Source organism: Opisthocomus hoazin, chromosome 9, assembly GCF_030867145.1.
Source record: "Opisthocomus hoazin isolate bOpiHoa1 chromosome 9, bOpiHoa1.hap1, whole genome shotgun sequence".
Lineage (NCBI taxonomy): Eukaryota > Metazoa > Chordata > Aves > Opisthocomiformes > Opisthocomidae > Opisthocomus > Opisthocomus hoazin.
The window spans coordinates 28,870,212-28,885,449 of record NC_134422.1 but is presented as its reverse complement, the minus strand read 5'-3'; the positions used below and the strand labels follow the sequence as shown (position 1 = coordinate 28,885,449).

At 37.5% G+C, this 15,238-nt stretch overlaps 1 protein-coding gene across 7 annotated transcripts in view; it reads right to left on the bottom strand.

The window, feature by feature from the left end:
• NBEAL1 (neurobeachin like 1) overlaps positions 1-15,238 on the bottom strand; it is a 92,306-nt gene that overhangs the window by 66,985 nt on the left and 10,083 nt on the right. For all 7 annotated transcript variants that reach the window (XM_075429791.1, XM_075429793.1, XM_075429787.1 and 4 more), the window contains exons 3-4: positions 6,208-6,299; positions 681-842 (exon numbers count right to left, since the gene is read on the bottom strand). In XM_075429791.1, coding sequence (XP_075285906.1) covers positions 681-842; positions 6,208-6,299 — 254 coding nt within the window. The remainder of the gene's footprint in view (positions 1-680; positions 843-6,207; positions 6,300-15,238) is intronic.

The window sequence follows — 15,238 nt, the reverse complement described above, 5'->3', positions numbered from 1 at the left end:
AGACAAGGAGAGCTAAAGGACTCAAAAAAAAAAAAAAAAAAAAAAAAAAAAAAAAAGCTGCTTCAAATACTCCTCAGAAAAGGAGATTCCCTATTATATCTTCTCCCCTTTCTCTCACTGTAATTTATAATAGAAGACTGAAGAAACAGTGAGGAATAGATCCCTAAAAAGAGTTTATTCACCTGCTTCAACAGAATTACAAAATAAGGCACACGCTTCAGAAGGAAGTCAGTTGCATTAGCAGTGTAATAAGTCAGTTTCCTAAGCTGTTTATGGAATTACAAGCACTTTAAGAATGTGAAAGTTCTCCGTGTACAATTCTCTCTCGAGTTATTTCATATCCAACACTTGTTAGAGTGTGTCTTTTCTTTTAAAAGTATTTCTTATACCAGGTACACCATATCTTCAATTCCCTTTGATATATCTTAGGTAATTACAAGGAATTTAGTGTTTAATCCCCTTCCACTCAATTTCTCATGGCAAACACTACTGCTAAGATGATTGCTTTGCTCCCCTCATTTCCTCTCCCTTTATTTCTGAGATTGTGAGAAGTGGTATTTCTCTATTTCTATTGGAAAGTGTCAAATCACATTGTATGTGTCATTCGAGTCTTTATAGGCTGCACCAAGATTTCTTGAACAGAACAACAGCCTTGCTGAGGTAACAATCAGAACAAATACCTGCAAAGGATGATAAAGAATTTCACTAGTAGAAGTGACAGAGCCTGTTGCTGCTCTTCTAGTCCATCTGACATTTTCTGGACACACTGTAGCAGCTGGAGCCTGAGGACCTGAAGAATGTTATCAGGAAGCAGTGATATTCCTGGAGGAACATCATCCACCCTGAAGAGAAAAACCACACACAAAATTGTTAATCATGCAAATGATGTTACCAAGTCAATTTCAACATGCTCATGTAGTATTCCACTAAACCTCTATCAGAAAGGTTGCTGAACTGATGGCTCACAAACACTTTCTCATGAACCACAAGCAAATGCCTGGTGGCAACATGCCAGCTTGAACTGCATAAAAAAAAAAGGCATTAAAAATTCATTAAGTGGATTCCTAAATGCTCCTCCATGCAATGATCTGCCTTAATTGCCACAGAGAAATTGCATGATCTTCAGCAGGTAAATGGGTGGCCTGGGAAATCCCTAAATAAGGAAAGGGATGGCCACAATGGAATGGAACATGAAAACTAAACACAGGGGGAACATTTTCAACTTTACACTGAAGATTAAAAGTGCCCAAGTAATAAGACGACAATTATTAAAAAGTTACCAAAACCCAGTTGGTATTCATCCACACTGAACCTCATGTCTGTCTTACAGGAATTACAAAAGTCATATAAAATCAGATTAAATACAAAAAGAAAGCTGTTCACAATAAGATTAAACAAAGGAAGACTTCAAAAATCAGGGTCTGAATGTGCAGCAGAGCGAGCTCTCAAAAATCCAGCTGACCCTTGGCACACTGATTTTGCATGAAAAGCTGACCCATCCTTATTAGTTTCTGGATATCATTAACCTAGCAAACAGGTTTTTTCTGCTATCTAATTATTTTTAGGAGACAAAAAAGGACTGTTGTGTTGGTGTTAAATGTAACAACTGTACCAAGGCCAGACACAGTCCTGAAGAATGTTAGGTACTCTTCCCTACTGTTTTTGCTAAACTGAAACATTTTTAGAAATGCACCAGTGAGAACCAAAAGAAGAAAAGAAAAAAGAAAAAAAAAATCACAAACAAAACCAGTAGCTAATCCAATGCTCCAGAACAGTCATATAGAAACCAATTTCAGCAACAGTATGGAAATACATAGATGTGTCAGAACATTCTCTGGGATGCAGGCTGTTTATCCACCGTTGCACATGCTGAAGACTGTTTGCCTTTAGCATCAGCTGTTTATCCTGACACATTCTCTATGAACTCTACACAGGAAGACACAAGCAAGAGTCTTACAGCTTACAAAAACCTTCAACATAGCCAAAGCCAGGGGTGAAATTACAACAAACAAAAAATTCAGCTGGCTCAAAAACTCACTAATACGACACTTGCATACATACATCTGGGTAAGCATGAAAAATTGTGGAGAAATGCAAGGACTGACACTAAACACTGTGATACCACTTATCTGAGGGAAATGGGGAACTATACATTGTTTAGCTTCTAAAGTTAAAAAGGAAGCCTATATAGAAGGGAAAAACTGAGACCCAATTTAGTAAAACAACTAGACATGGATAAGGGACAGCAAGCTCCCATGTGCTAGAAAACAAGCATTACCTATATGTATACGTATACTGAGGAGCAAATACTGTTCATTCCCTTGCCTCTTCAGAGTTGCACAATTTCCTCTTCAGAACCTCAAGGGATACAGAAAGTTCTAACACAAATTTTACAGGGCCTAAGCTCTAAACTGATAGAGACAGTAACCACAAAACTAAGAGTAACTGCTTTTTTCCAACACAACTACCAAGAAATAAATTTTAATTTCTGTGACAGCAGCTTCACCCCTCAAGATGCCAACAGATCCATACCCTCTGGGACTATGAGCATGGCTCCTCATAACCTGATAATTTACCATCCCCATATTAGAAAGACCATAATTTTTGACAGCTGAAATCATACATCCAGAAGTAATTTCCCTAAAATGGCCTACAAGTCTTTTTCAGTAAGATCATAAAATGCTTTACAAGAAAGCAAACAGCATACCCTTCATGCCTCACATCCCAAAAAATGTTTTCTCTGCAGCAGCTGCCTGTCTGTGCTATTGCACAACCCATGAAAATTTACTGCCTTCTGCAAGACTGGCACAACAAATACTAATCGGGATTACTCAAACTGAATATACTATAGATATCCAAATTTCTTTTCACCCCAGAGTAAATGACTACTGTATCACCACAGAAATCTAAAAGTTAAATTTGTGGATGCATAGTAGCAATTTTTCCCAACACGACTAGACGTGTAAACTAAGTACTCCAAAAGGGGGGTGGGGGTGGAAATCTCAAAAATCATACTTTAACTCACGTTGTTATTTCACTGGTGGCACCCTACCTCAAAAATATGAGAAAGACCTTGACACATTTGGGTTCTTTTATTTGAAATTTCCTTGCCTTACATTAACATGGTTATGCAGCAATATAAACTGCCATCTCAGGTGTCTGAAAGGTAGGTGAATACAATTTAGAACTAATTTAACTGTTACAGCTCAAACTCACACACCGCGACTTTCAACCTCTCCTCTGCCAGTGGTAAGCACTTTGGAACAAAGTGCTGTAGAAAAGCAGGCTTTACTTTTCAACAACCATGAAACCATGTAATCAGCATTCCTATCATGATTCCCGCATCTTTTTTATGTGTGTTTGAAGTCAATGAGTTAACAAAGTACGGTTTCTATGGTGCTTTGAACGAGTTTCCTTTAAGCTCCTTTACTCGAGATCATGCAAACCAAAAGCAGAAAACGAGCACGACAACACTCTGGAGGCTTTTGTGGTTTCTAAAAGTATTAAACCAAACAACAATTCCTCTCCTTCAATGAGGGGGAAAAACAATCTCCCACCAGCTGGTAAAGCTGCTACCCTTTTCATGGTAAATAGATATGAGATGAATAAATATTTTTAGGGAAAGAACAGACAGGTGCACTGATCTTTTGCACTCAATGCTCAAAGCCATCAGCATAGCTATTTTCACTTTTTCAGTAAAATCACCTCACATTTTCAGTAATATCATTGAAAACACCATTACTGAACCATTTCACTTAAAAATATAAAGCAGATGCACACAGATGGAGGCAGAACTGAATCTGTATAAGCTTATAAGCTGCATAACTGTATAAGCTCTACTTATACAGTCTAATCATATCACTGGATACACTCATCCTCTATATTGAGAGATATCCTAATTCTGCACTATGTAGCATCTTTCAGATTTCCAATGCAGATTTCAGGAAATTATGTATTCTAATTTACAGAAGAAATACTCTTATCAGTTAAATCAGCAAGTGACAGTGCCAATTAAGAGCACTTCTTTCAGGGGAAAAAAAAACCCAAACACTAATAGTTTCAATACATTTTTTTAAGTGGTGTTTTCTTGGATGCTAAAAAAAACCCACAGATGTTTTACATTGACACAAAACTTCACATCTGTCTTCCAAAAGGTTAGTTTTGTCCAGCAATCTGCACAAGCTTTCTTCTGCCTACACAGTTTCTCTTTACTTCCTGGCATTTGCCCTCCAGTACATAATGTCTTTCTGACATATAGCTGTAAAGCATACAAAGACTTAGTGGGGGAAAAAAACAGTATTAGTCCACTCAGTTTCTCATTTTAGCTGGCATCATATATTGTTTCCAACACCAAAAGACAGAAGTAGTTATTACATAAGCAACTCCAGTAAAAAAAAGTTGAGTCCACAGGGTCCTATGGCTTTATGAGAAGAGTCACTGGAAATCAGCATTTGCTGGTTCCACACTGACTGACTTGTTCTTTTTCATGGGCTCAGTAGTATCAGTTCCACAATGTAAATGCCTGCAATAGAAGTTGACAAACCCGAAGAAACATGTCACTTTTCACATGCCTGATTATCTCACAAATGCAAGTAAGGGCAGAAGCTGCAATTCTTTGTTAATTCTAATATCTGCTCTCAGTGTAATTTTTAATCCAGCCATCAAAGCACAGGAATGATCTGCCTTCATCCCTACATTGTTGTGATACATTTTCTCTACGTCTGTTACACAAATGAGTCTAAATCCACATGTGCCTATTCTTCCAGACTAAATCACTAATCCTGTCATTAACCTCAGAAAAATACACTATTTTTGCGCTCACAAAACCATCATTTAGCACAATGAAGATGCTGCTATTGCTCTGCACAATCAAGCTTCATGTTTGGTTTTTATCTTTTGTTATGTTGCTGTAAAAAAAACCAAAACAAAACCATGAACACACATAAACCAAAAAAAAATTACAAAACACAAGATACTCTTCTCTTCCACTATTCAGATTTCCATATTAAATAGCATGTTAACCTGTGTCAAATGATAACTTTTTTTCCTTAACGAAGCACAGTAAGATGCATTCTGACGCTGCAAAGAAAACAGATCTTCTGAAAGAGCACAGAAATAATTTGAAGGTCTTGCTTATTGGTAACTGCACTATATATTTTGCATTCATATAGGTATTATGAGGAAAATTTTAATACAAAGAGCCAAGAAGATCAGTTTTTATCCACTGAGAACCAGTTGCAGCATTCTTCATTTCCTTGTAACAGTAGAGGCTATCACTTACTCTTCAAACAAGATCTGATCCAAAGCCCATTAAAGAATTTCCATTGATTTCAACAGGGCTTGGACTGCAGCCATCATGCAGGGAGAGCTATTCTTTGCATTCAAACACCAGTAGCAGTATCAGCTATAATACTAACACCAGTTCACATGATTTGCAAATCCTCTAACATTTGTTTTTTCTTAAAACTCTTGGTTTATGCGAGCATCTCAAAAGCAAGAGAAAACATCCAGTGCCTAAGTTCCTATTCCTCATTTGCAAAGTCAGTCTTGAAAACACAATCCTTTGAACACAGCAGACAAATTCAAAATAGTAAATACAGAACTCTGAAATTAGACTTCAATACCACCTCATCATTATACCTGAGAACGTGTGGTCAGCAACAGGGATGAAGTCAGCAATATTTTTGCCCTGAACTGAAGTCTTCACAGATGCAAACAAAGAAATCACTTTAAAGTCTGTCATTTGTGCATATTTTCATTTTTAAAAGGTGCTCAGCTAAGACTTCCAAATCTTTCATTAAGCATTTCATCTCATCCTTGATCTTAAAGCAATCCCTGAAATAAAGTTACAAACCTCTTTACCTACATCTTACTTCTATTCAGTCATTGCTGATACAGATACCAACGCCTATTTCATATGCAACATTTAATGAATATTCAAAAAATGCACAAGGAATAATCATTATATATCTGCAGGCAAGAACAAGGGAATACTTGTGTCGTCTCTTGATATAATGCAAATATCAGTATTTGCCTAGTTTCACCATTCCCAGTCCAACCTGACCTTCAAAAGCATGGGAGTGCCACTCAACAACTAAGCATCCTTCTTTCGTTTAAAGGCAGTTTCGCCATTGAAAAAGACTGGGCTCTCAGCCAGGTCTGTTTCAGATATTGAACAAAGATGAACAGGTCTGTAATTCTACAAACCTAGTTGGCAGCTTCTCAAAGTCCACATCCAGAAACTGTTCATAGCTAGAAACAAAATTATCCAACCAGAGCTTCAGGTAATCTGGATCTTTCTGTAAAAAAGAAGAGGAGAACATTAGGCAATATCACACTCAAAGTCACCCATCAACAACTCCGTAGTACTAACTTGAATGGAAAGCTTTTCTTTAATGCATTTCAACTGGGAGAAAGCAGGGAATAAGCGGATTTTTAGAACTAAAGTAAAAAAAAATATGTCCTTTGAAATTCTCAGCCATGTTGTGCTGATGTGACATTCTTGCTCTATTCTTTAGTTCATGTGTTTCCACTTCCTGGTAACAATGCCAACCAACGCATTTTAGCTTCTCCCCCCACCAACAATCTTTACTTACTCTCCAGAGTAATACATACCAGCTTTACAAAATTACTAGTATTTTCTATCCTTGATAGCTTAGACGTTAGTACACAGTACTTTTTATGGCTTATGAAATAAGAACTCCAACGACAATTCTAATCACAAAATAATTTGCTTTTTGCTTCATTCATTGATCAATATCACAGTGAGCAGCAGATTAGAGCCAGATGAAGTGTTCCAAGAGACAATGCAGAGCCTGTGATGTGTATGCTAGATATCTATAAAACAGACAGGAATTTAAATTTAGGCTTCTTACTTATTCTTAGCAGAGCACACAGACTCTGTTGGTGACCAGCAGCTCCTCAGGGCTGGGTACTGTGCCAGCACGGAGGACAGATATTAGACCACCATAAACTAGCACAGAAAAATTCTGACAAAATATACCATTTGAGATAGTCTCACTTTAGAAGTCAAGCTGCTTAATATTCTATAGCAAGCTGCCAGACTACAGCTAACACATTCCTCTACATGGACTGTACAGTCATGTCCATTAATACACATCCATGCAGTCCCACATCCTATGTTACAAATAATTTTCAAAATAACTTTAAAATACTTGCCTGAAATATTACAGATTTTAAATTATTTCTATATCTACTCCACATTTTATAAAATTTTGCAGAAGTTTTAAACTTCTTTGTTCATCCTTCTGTCTTCCCTTTTCTGTTTCTCCTCCTTTTTGCTTGTTGCCTTTATATTACCATAGGTATTCCAAAATAACAGACTATTTCCGTGCAGTGTTAAGGACAATGAACAATCTGTGAGTAACTAACACACACAGTATTCTGGGGCAATGTCAATGTAAAATAAAGAGTTACTAAGAAAGAGTGACACAGAGTGCTGTCAGTGCCAGTTACCCACAAAAGAGTCTCGGAGGGGGTGGGGGGGTGGAACAGAATAAAATAAATACGGAAATCCAGAATCTGAAGTGCTGCGAACTCTTCTCGGAGCGTAAGCATTGGAGTCCCCTTTTCATTCCAGACTTTACCCTTCCCCGTACCTCGTCCTAACTCAAGCAAGAAGTGTCAGAAACATCCAGACACAATTCACTGCATTATCATTATTAATTATAAATGAAATGCGTCCAGATACTGTGACAACAGGTGTCAAATAAAACCTCCAGCTGGATACTTATCTTGCCTGATTATTTGCTTCCACTGTCTTTACTGCATTGTCTTGATTATTTTTCCTAATTGTCCTATTTCCCCTTCTTCCACTTCATTCCTAATCTCTCCCTCCTTCATAATCTTTCTTCTCATCTCTGCTTTTATACCTCTTTCAATGGTTTTCTTTTAAATCATCACTCCCTCTCTTTTTCTGATAAAACTTGTCAAAAAATATTATGCCCTGTAAGTGTAATATAGCCTTACCCTCATGTTTAATATGCACTAAGCTACCAGTTATCTTTAACACACATCTATTGAGTATCCTCAAGATGAAATTGCAACGTACAGAATGAAGCAAGCCACTGAGCTAGAGAATAAATACAAAATTTCTAAGCTATTGTTTTAAGCTATAGAGGTTGACATATTACCTCAACCAGGAGAGTACAGAATACACATTTATCAGGTTCAGAGACCAAACGCCTTGAAAAATCAAACCAAAAGATGGGTAAGAAGTAAGACTTGCTGATATCCTAAAAGGATAAGCTAGAAATAGCAGAAGATGCTGTCTTCAGACATTATGGCTTTTAAAAAATGTCTGCATATTTAAAACTTTAACTTTCTCGTAGTTCACAGCAAGTTATTTTAGCTACATGCAAGCTATTTTACAGGATCATAAGTATGAGGAAAATCAGGATATGATATTAGCAATTACAATATAGCTCAGGCTGCAAAGGACAAAGCAATAGCATCCATGGCTAAGTAACCAACAGAAGCTTTGCCACATGCATGTGTCCATGCATCTAATGATAATACCCACGCATGTGCAAAACCTGAACCTATTTGACTTCTTTCCCTTGTTGAACTAACTGATTTGTCTTCTCCTGCCACGAACAAGTCATCCTTGAAATATAAAATAAATTACTAAATTGATTCCACTCGTGTTCTAAAATTAAAATCACTTGACACAGCTGAGGCTCATCACTAGCTGTTGACAGTAAACTTTTGTAAAATAACAAAGTTTTTCTTGGTCATGTACCATCAAGGAAGCTGTGCAAATACCATTATTATCTAACTTTTTAAATTAATTAAAATTGTTTTAACAAAAGGTTATGCATGAGAGAAGGGGGAGGGGAGGACAAAAGACAAAATTAGATTAAATGTCTTCTTGCTACTTGTTAATGACAGACTAAATCAGCTTCAAATTTAAATTAAACCACCTCGTCCCTAAACTATAATGCCTTTGCAAGGCTATCAGTAAGAGAGAACACTGGCCAACAAAATACACAAGAAAAAGCAATCACGTACCCGTAGCGCACATTCTGCTCTATTCACTTTGCCACTAAAACTCTCCCAGTTCTGGTAAAAACCAAGAACTGCAGTACACTGCTTGATCACTACCTGCAGCACACTCTTTAACCCAACTCCCTTCTACCTCAACTCCCTGCCAGCCAATTAATTATATATTATTCAGAGTTATTAAAATAATCAGCTTTGCTATCAAATACTAGGTAACACTACTCGTATGTGCCACTAGAAAACAGCTTACACAATAGTTGACTCATCCTGAGTCAACTCTAGAAGATTTCCATACAATCAACAGTACTAACACAATACCATTTGGGGGAAAAATAATTAAAAAAAAAAATCAAGGCAAAAAAGTAAACAAGATCATTCAGCAACTGCATTTACATAAGAAACACTAAGAAACAAATCTCCATTATAAGTCATCTGATAGAAGTATGCCATCTTTCCAAAAACGAACAAAAATTAAGACTTATAATCTAGGCTTACGTCATTCCAGGAAAAAGTGACCCAATATTTAAGAGTTTTGCTACGAATCAAGACATGTAAGTTATTTCAAAGATGTTAGAAACAGAAGTTAAAAACAGCTTTTAAACTTTGAATCTGGCCCAGCTTTTCCTTTTTCTGTATTAGCAGCAATCAGCCCAGACCCCACGCACCAGTCACCTGTTGAAAGCTGCAAGAACTGAAGCAGTATTAAGAAATTAAAATTATGATGGTAAATGTTACCCATGGAAAAGTACACAAAAACATCCCTTCCTAAAACATAGCTAAATACATACCTTTCTGAAGACTAGCCTACATGTTTCAAATGCATCGTATATTTTCCCAAACAAGAAGCATGATGGTTTAGGAGAAAAAAACCTGTCTTTTTACATTGGTTTAAATTTCTATTTTCATAATAAAAACAGACAGTAGTAACGGGTATCAGCTGTGCACCACGTACACTGCAATTCTCCTACCCAGCATCTTCTTTACCTTGAACTGAACTGTTGGGGTTTTTTTGTTTTGAGATCAACTGCTGCCATTTAATCTGAAGTTTAAATTCAGTGGATTTCAGAATTTATTTCTGTTGGGTTCTCTTCCCAGCCACCTTTTCAACTATCTTGTATTTTCTCATGGTAGAAGTGGCAAGCCACAGTAACAGCAGAACAAACTGACCTAATTTTAACATGAATACATTCGTGTTCTTCAATGCCAGATCGACTTTCCAAGCCAGTACATGTTGCAATCTGACAAATATCTGCGTTACCACGTGGCAGAAGATTGTGTCCATGGGAATGGCAATCCTGCAGATCTGCATTGCTACTGAGAGCAACATATCATTGAACTGCAACCCCAAATAATGCACTGTAAATTGTTAGCTGCTCCATCATATCTGCAGTCCCCCTCATGAAGCAGTGTCACTTAGCCAGACCATAATAAACCACCTGAAATCCTCAGAAGCCTTATTACCAGTAAAAGCAGTGAAACCTACGGAATATGTTCCTTTATCCCCCACTTTCATAACTACCCTTTTGCTGTCATTCTGCAGACAGGTAGCTGGAGGCTGTATGTCAGACCACAGCTCCAAACAGCTCTCCGTGGGGCTGGCTGAAGATGTGCTCTTCAAGCACAGCTTACAAAGCAATATATGTTTTGATAATACACCACAAGGACAACCTGCGATAAACCAATTTTAGACTGGTATTCTTTCCCAGCCCCACCACACACGCTCTGCAGACTTGCCCTATGAGATAGCAAGAAATGCAGAAGGAAATTTTTTATTTGTACAACAGCAGTAAAACAGAAAGAAGCTGTAGTGGTAATAAAACACCTTTCACTAGTTATAACTTTTCAATCATTAGAAGATAAAAACATTGATTTTAGAAACTTTAAAGCTTTCCAAGTCACAAGCATTTAATTTATTTACCTAAAAACTTGCCTAACTTTTACACAAGACAAATTTCAGTGTCTTATTTGACTAATAATTCATATATAAAAACTGCATGTCTTAAAAAAACTGCTAGAAGATAATTTCTCCAAGGCTTGAAATTCCCACAAGCTAAAATCCAACATAAGAGCCATTTCTCTTCATAGCACTAAACAGAAACAACCAGTTTTAAACAAGGCTCTCTTAAGGGTGCCACTGTAAAGATACGTGTGAATCTAATCTAAAAAAAAAGTAAAAAGCCCTTTAGTTGGTCATTACGAAGCAAGCCACAAATCTGCAGAGCATAAGCTTCAGCTTCTGAACTCAACACATCGTAATGACAGCCTGTGAAAATGCTATAACAACAATCAGTCATTCACCTGCAGTAAGGGGGGGGGGTATTTTAAGCCTATTAAATCAACGTAGCTCAGAGCATCTGAAAGTGAAGATGCTTCCTTGTTCCTCCCCCTCCTTAAATACTTCTGGTTCTCTTGTTTTCAAAAAAAAAAAGCAAAGAAACCAGCAAAACAACACACCACCTTTAGGCCTCCACTTTCATAACATCCTCTCGGCATAATAACAGTTGTCGCAGCTCTTTATACGTTAAAAAGAAAGCCTGCCAGGCCTGAGCAGTACCGCTTTCCTAACAGGTACATAAAAAACCCCAAATCAAAAAACCCAAAACTCACCACACCAAAAAAAACATAAAACATCCAGAAGAGCGGTTTTTATTGCTGTTTACCAACACAGCTAGTACAATGCTAGAACGAAAAAAAAAAGTTGCTAAATAAAACCAGTCTACTGGTCCACAGCATGCACAGCAATACGGCCTAACGCTGCCAAACAATCAGCACGTTTCCGACAAAGTCAAACATTTTAACAATTGCAATATATATATAAACTCTAGCAAGGCCATCCTCAGACTTGGCGAACTGGGAGAGAAGCTCTCAACGCTAACACCAACTTCAGCACTTAACAACGCTGAAACGAAGCCAGTAGCAGAGAGGAGGACTCCTCGGATGCCCTTCTGACAGATACGACATTCTGGAAGGCAATGAAGTGAAAAGAAACCATACCCAAAACCCACCTTCACTTGGGACAGGCTCTTGTCTTTGATACACCAGATTATCTAGAAACTACAAGTGCTTGTTCTACTCTTTATGAAGGCTGATGAAATGAATGACAAAGAAACATTCTAATCCAGTCATTTTTTTCAGTACTTAGTTTGCCTATACAAGAAGGTCAACAAGATTTTTTTTGCACCAGTAATAACATTTTAAAATTTCATAGGAAGCCAGGTACTATCAAATGCTTACAGCTTACTCTAAGCGAAATGAAAACATTGTGCACAAAACGGGCATTGAAGTCCCAGGGCTGCAAGCCTCCAGACCTGCCCTGCGGAACACAGGCACATTTACGCAAGGTTTCAAAGTGACACTATTTATGTATTTATGCATGCGCTGCTTTTAGACTTAACAGTAAGCTCCATTGCTACTCCAGCTTCAAGCAAACAGGCACAACTCGCAGGGCAAAGCCTCGCACCGTTTTCCTAGCTGTGTCCGGGAAGCCTTCCTCGCTGAAAACCAAAGCTGGATCCGCCCCAGGCGATTTGCAGTGTCGCATTCCACGCTCCAAAGGCAAAAATTCCCCGCGGGGCGGTTCAGAGTCCGACTGTCAGACAAGCCCGACTTGTTTGACAAGACAGTTGTTTGAAGCCGTTAAATTTAACATGCAGCCATGAAAAAGCCAGCCTGGCCTGACTCCTGTGTGCAGCAGTCAGCCAACCTTCAAAGTCGACGGCGGCTTTACCATATAATCTCCCCGGCACTGGTATTATGGTAACTAATCCCCCGTCCCCAAGCAGTGTATTTAAAATAAGAACAATCCCTCGGTGTCAAGGCTGAATTAGACCTACCAAAAGGAACACTAGGAAATTAAACATGAAATACTGCTTTTAGATCACTGGTGAGTTTAATAGCCTTAAAACTAACTGAAGTAGTCTGCATAATGCAGAATTGTAGAACATTTCTCAACACTGTTTGAAATAAAATATTCATTGGGGGATTAGAAGGTTTGTTTTATCGGATTTTTTTCCTCTTCCTATTTTCAGACATAAAAGGCAACATTTTCAGCATGAGATCTCCTAGCAGCCTCTATTCTGAAATATATCAAAGTGCTTATGTTTTTTGTGAACCTTTCAAATCTGCAAAATGCCAACATAAAACCTGAAAAGCTTCGTTACAGCAGCAATGCTACAGTTAGAATTTATAAAAGACTTCATGATAAGCCATTCTAAACTGGCTAAATTGCCTTGATATAATTAGAACTGATTTAATTTATCAAGGGAACCACCTTTGGGCACAACTTTTCATTTTAATCACAATACTAATTTTTCAATCAGCTGTTGATCCAAAGGAAGAAAGGCTCCTGGCAAGTAATTATAAACCTCCTTTTTCAAAATTCACACAAGTATTCTGTTCCACTTCTGGAACTAAAAGAAAAAGGGGGGCGTGGGGTATTTTATAAATGGGAGTTGCAGTGAATCATGACTGAACCATTTTGGGACAAGTTAAAAACTTCTGGTTGGCCTAGAGATTTATACCAAAATAAACCTATAGCTGTCAATCATAATAAAATTTAGCTCACAAACATTACAAGTCAAAGTTAATACATTTCTTCTCTTTTCAAAACAAGAAAAATAATTATAATGTTCCACTAATGCCTTAGGCTAAAGAAAAAGACAATTATCTGAGAGCCATTAATTCGATTTCCTTTCTACTGCAGAACCCCAATAAAACTGGAAAAACAAAATGAAAGTTTTCTTACTGAAATTGAAGTAAGGCCTCTATTTTTGTCTCTTGCTCTTTTTTTTTGTTGTTATTGTTTTTGAATGACCATACATTTACAGCCTTGTAGCTTGGAACTGGCATGTGATTGATAGCACCCATGGTACAACTCTATAGTTAATTCGAACTCAAATTTTAACGTCTTCACATTTGATGGAAAGTACCACTACGCAAGTTCCATGCACAAGCTGGCATACAGCATTTCAGCCTTCTAGAGTCCACTGCACAGTGCACTTAGCAGGAATTTACCATACTGTGACATATTACACTCTATTAACATTCACTTTTCCCATCAAAGGCGACATAACGAACCAACAGTAGTAAAAGCTGGAAGCTGTATTTTAAGCCTAGGGGAACAAGAATCGTCTTAAATAATTCAGAAGTCTACAGTGTCGAGATAAGCCTAAATTTAATGAAAATTCAAACCGTAGCTTAGAAAGGTTTAGAGTTTAATGCTTGATTGCTTCAAAACTTCAAGTTATGCCATCATTTTACATGAGAAAATAGCCGAGTTTTAGCAACAACACACACTTTCAGTGTGATGTAGAAGACAATAAAAGTTTAACACAGACTGAAAGGAAGCAGAATGGTGCTACAACAGTGAAAACATCAGTTTGTTATTTCACCACATCAACAGCTAAATATTGTCAAGTCTCTCAGCAGATAAAGAAACAGGCTGAGAAGCTGTGTACAGCTTATCAAAAAGAAGTCTGTATTTGTTTCAAAATGTCACCTGATTACACCAAATGTAACCAAAGAAAATTTTTATTTCATTAGCTATTGATTTAACTGTTTGGTTTTGTCTTCTCAACCTCACCAGGCCTTCCATTAACATTATACTGCAGCTCAACTATACACTGAAGGTATCAAAGACCCCAAATCCACTTTTCATAAGCACCCTTAAAAAAAATCAGACTCAAAAACTAGGACATAACAGAATTTGCATTACTTGTGTAACTGCTGTTTGGCATCCACTGCACTTCTGCTTGTACAGCTTTTAAATGATTAGCACAGGTAAATAACGAGGTAAGCTTTCTGCAAATAACACCCTTGTTCTCTATACCCTGCTTGATTTCCAAGAATACCCATCCAGTATGGTGAATGATGCAGGTTCCTGTGGAGAAAAACCTGTATGCAGTCATACCTGAGCCACTGTACTCGTTGACATTTGAGACCTTTTTTTTGTATTTTAGGTTATTATACACAACAAATATTAAAGGACCATCCTTCTCATCACTGTAATTTCTCTCCCAAATTCTAAGTTTGCCCTTGAAAATATGCGAGCACTACAGATCTAACCAAAATTGTTATTAAAAAAAAAAAAAGTATAATTCAGGAACATCGAACAAAACCTTTTCCCTCCTTCCTTCTCAGAACATGCTAAACCATTTAGCCTGCAGTTCCCATGCAGCTTCAGTCACTTCTCAAGGAAACTGTTCAGTCCAGCTCAGCA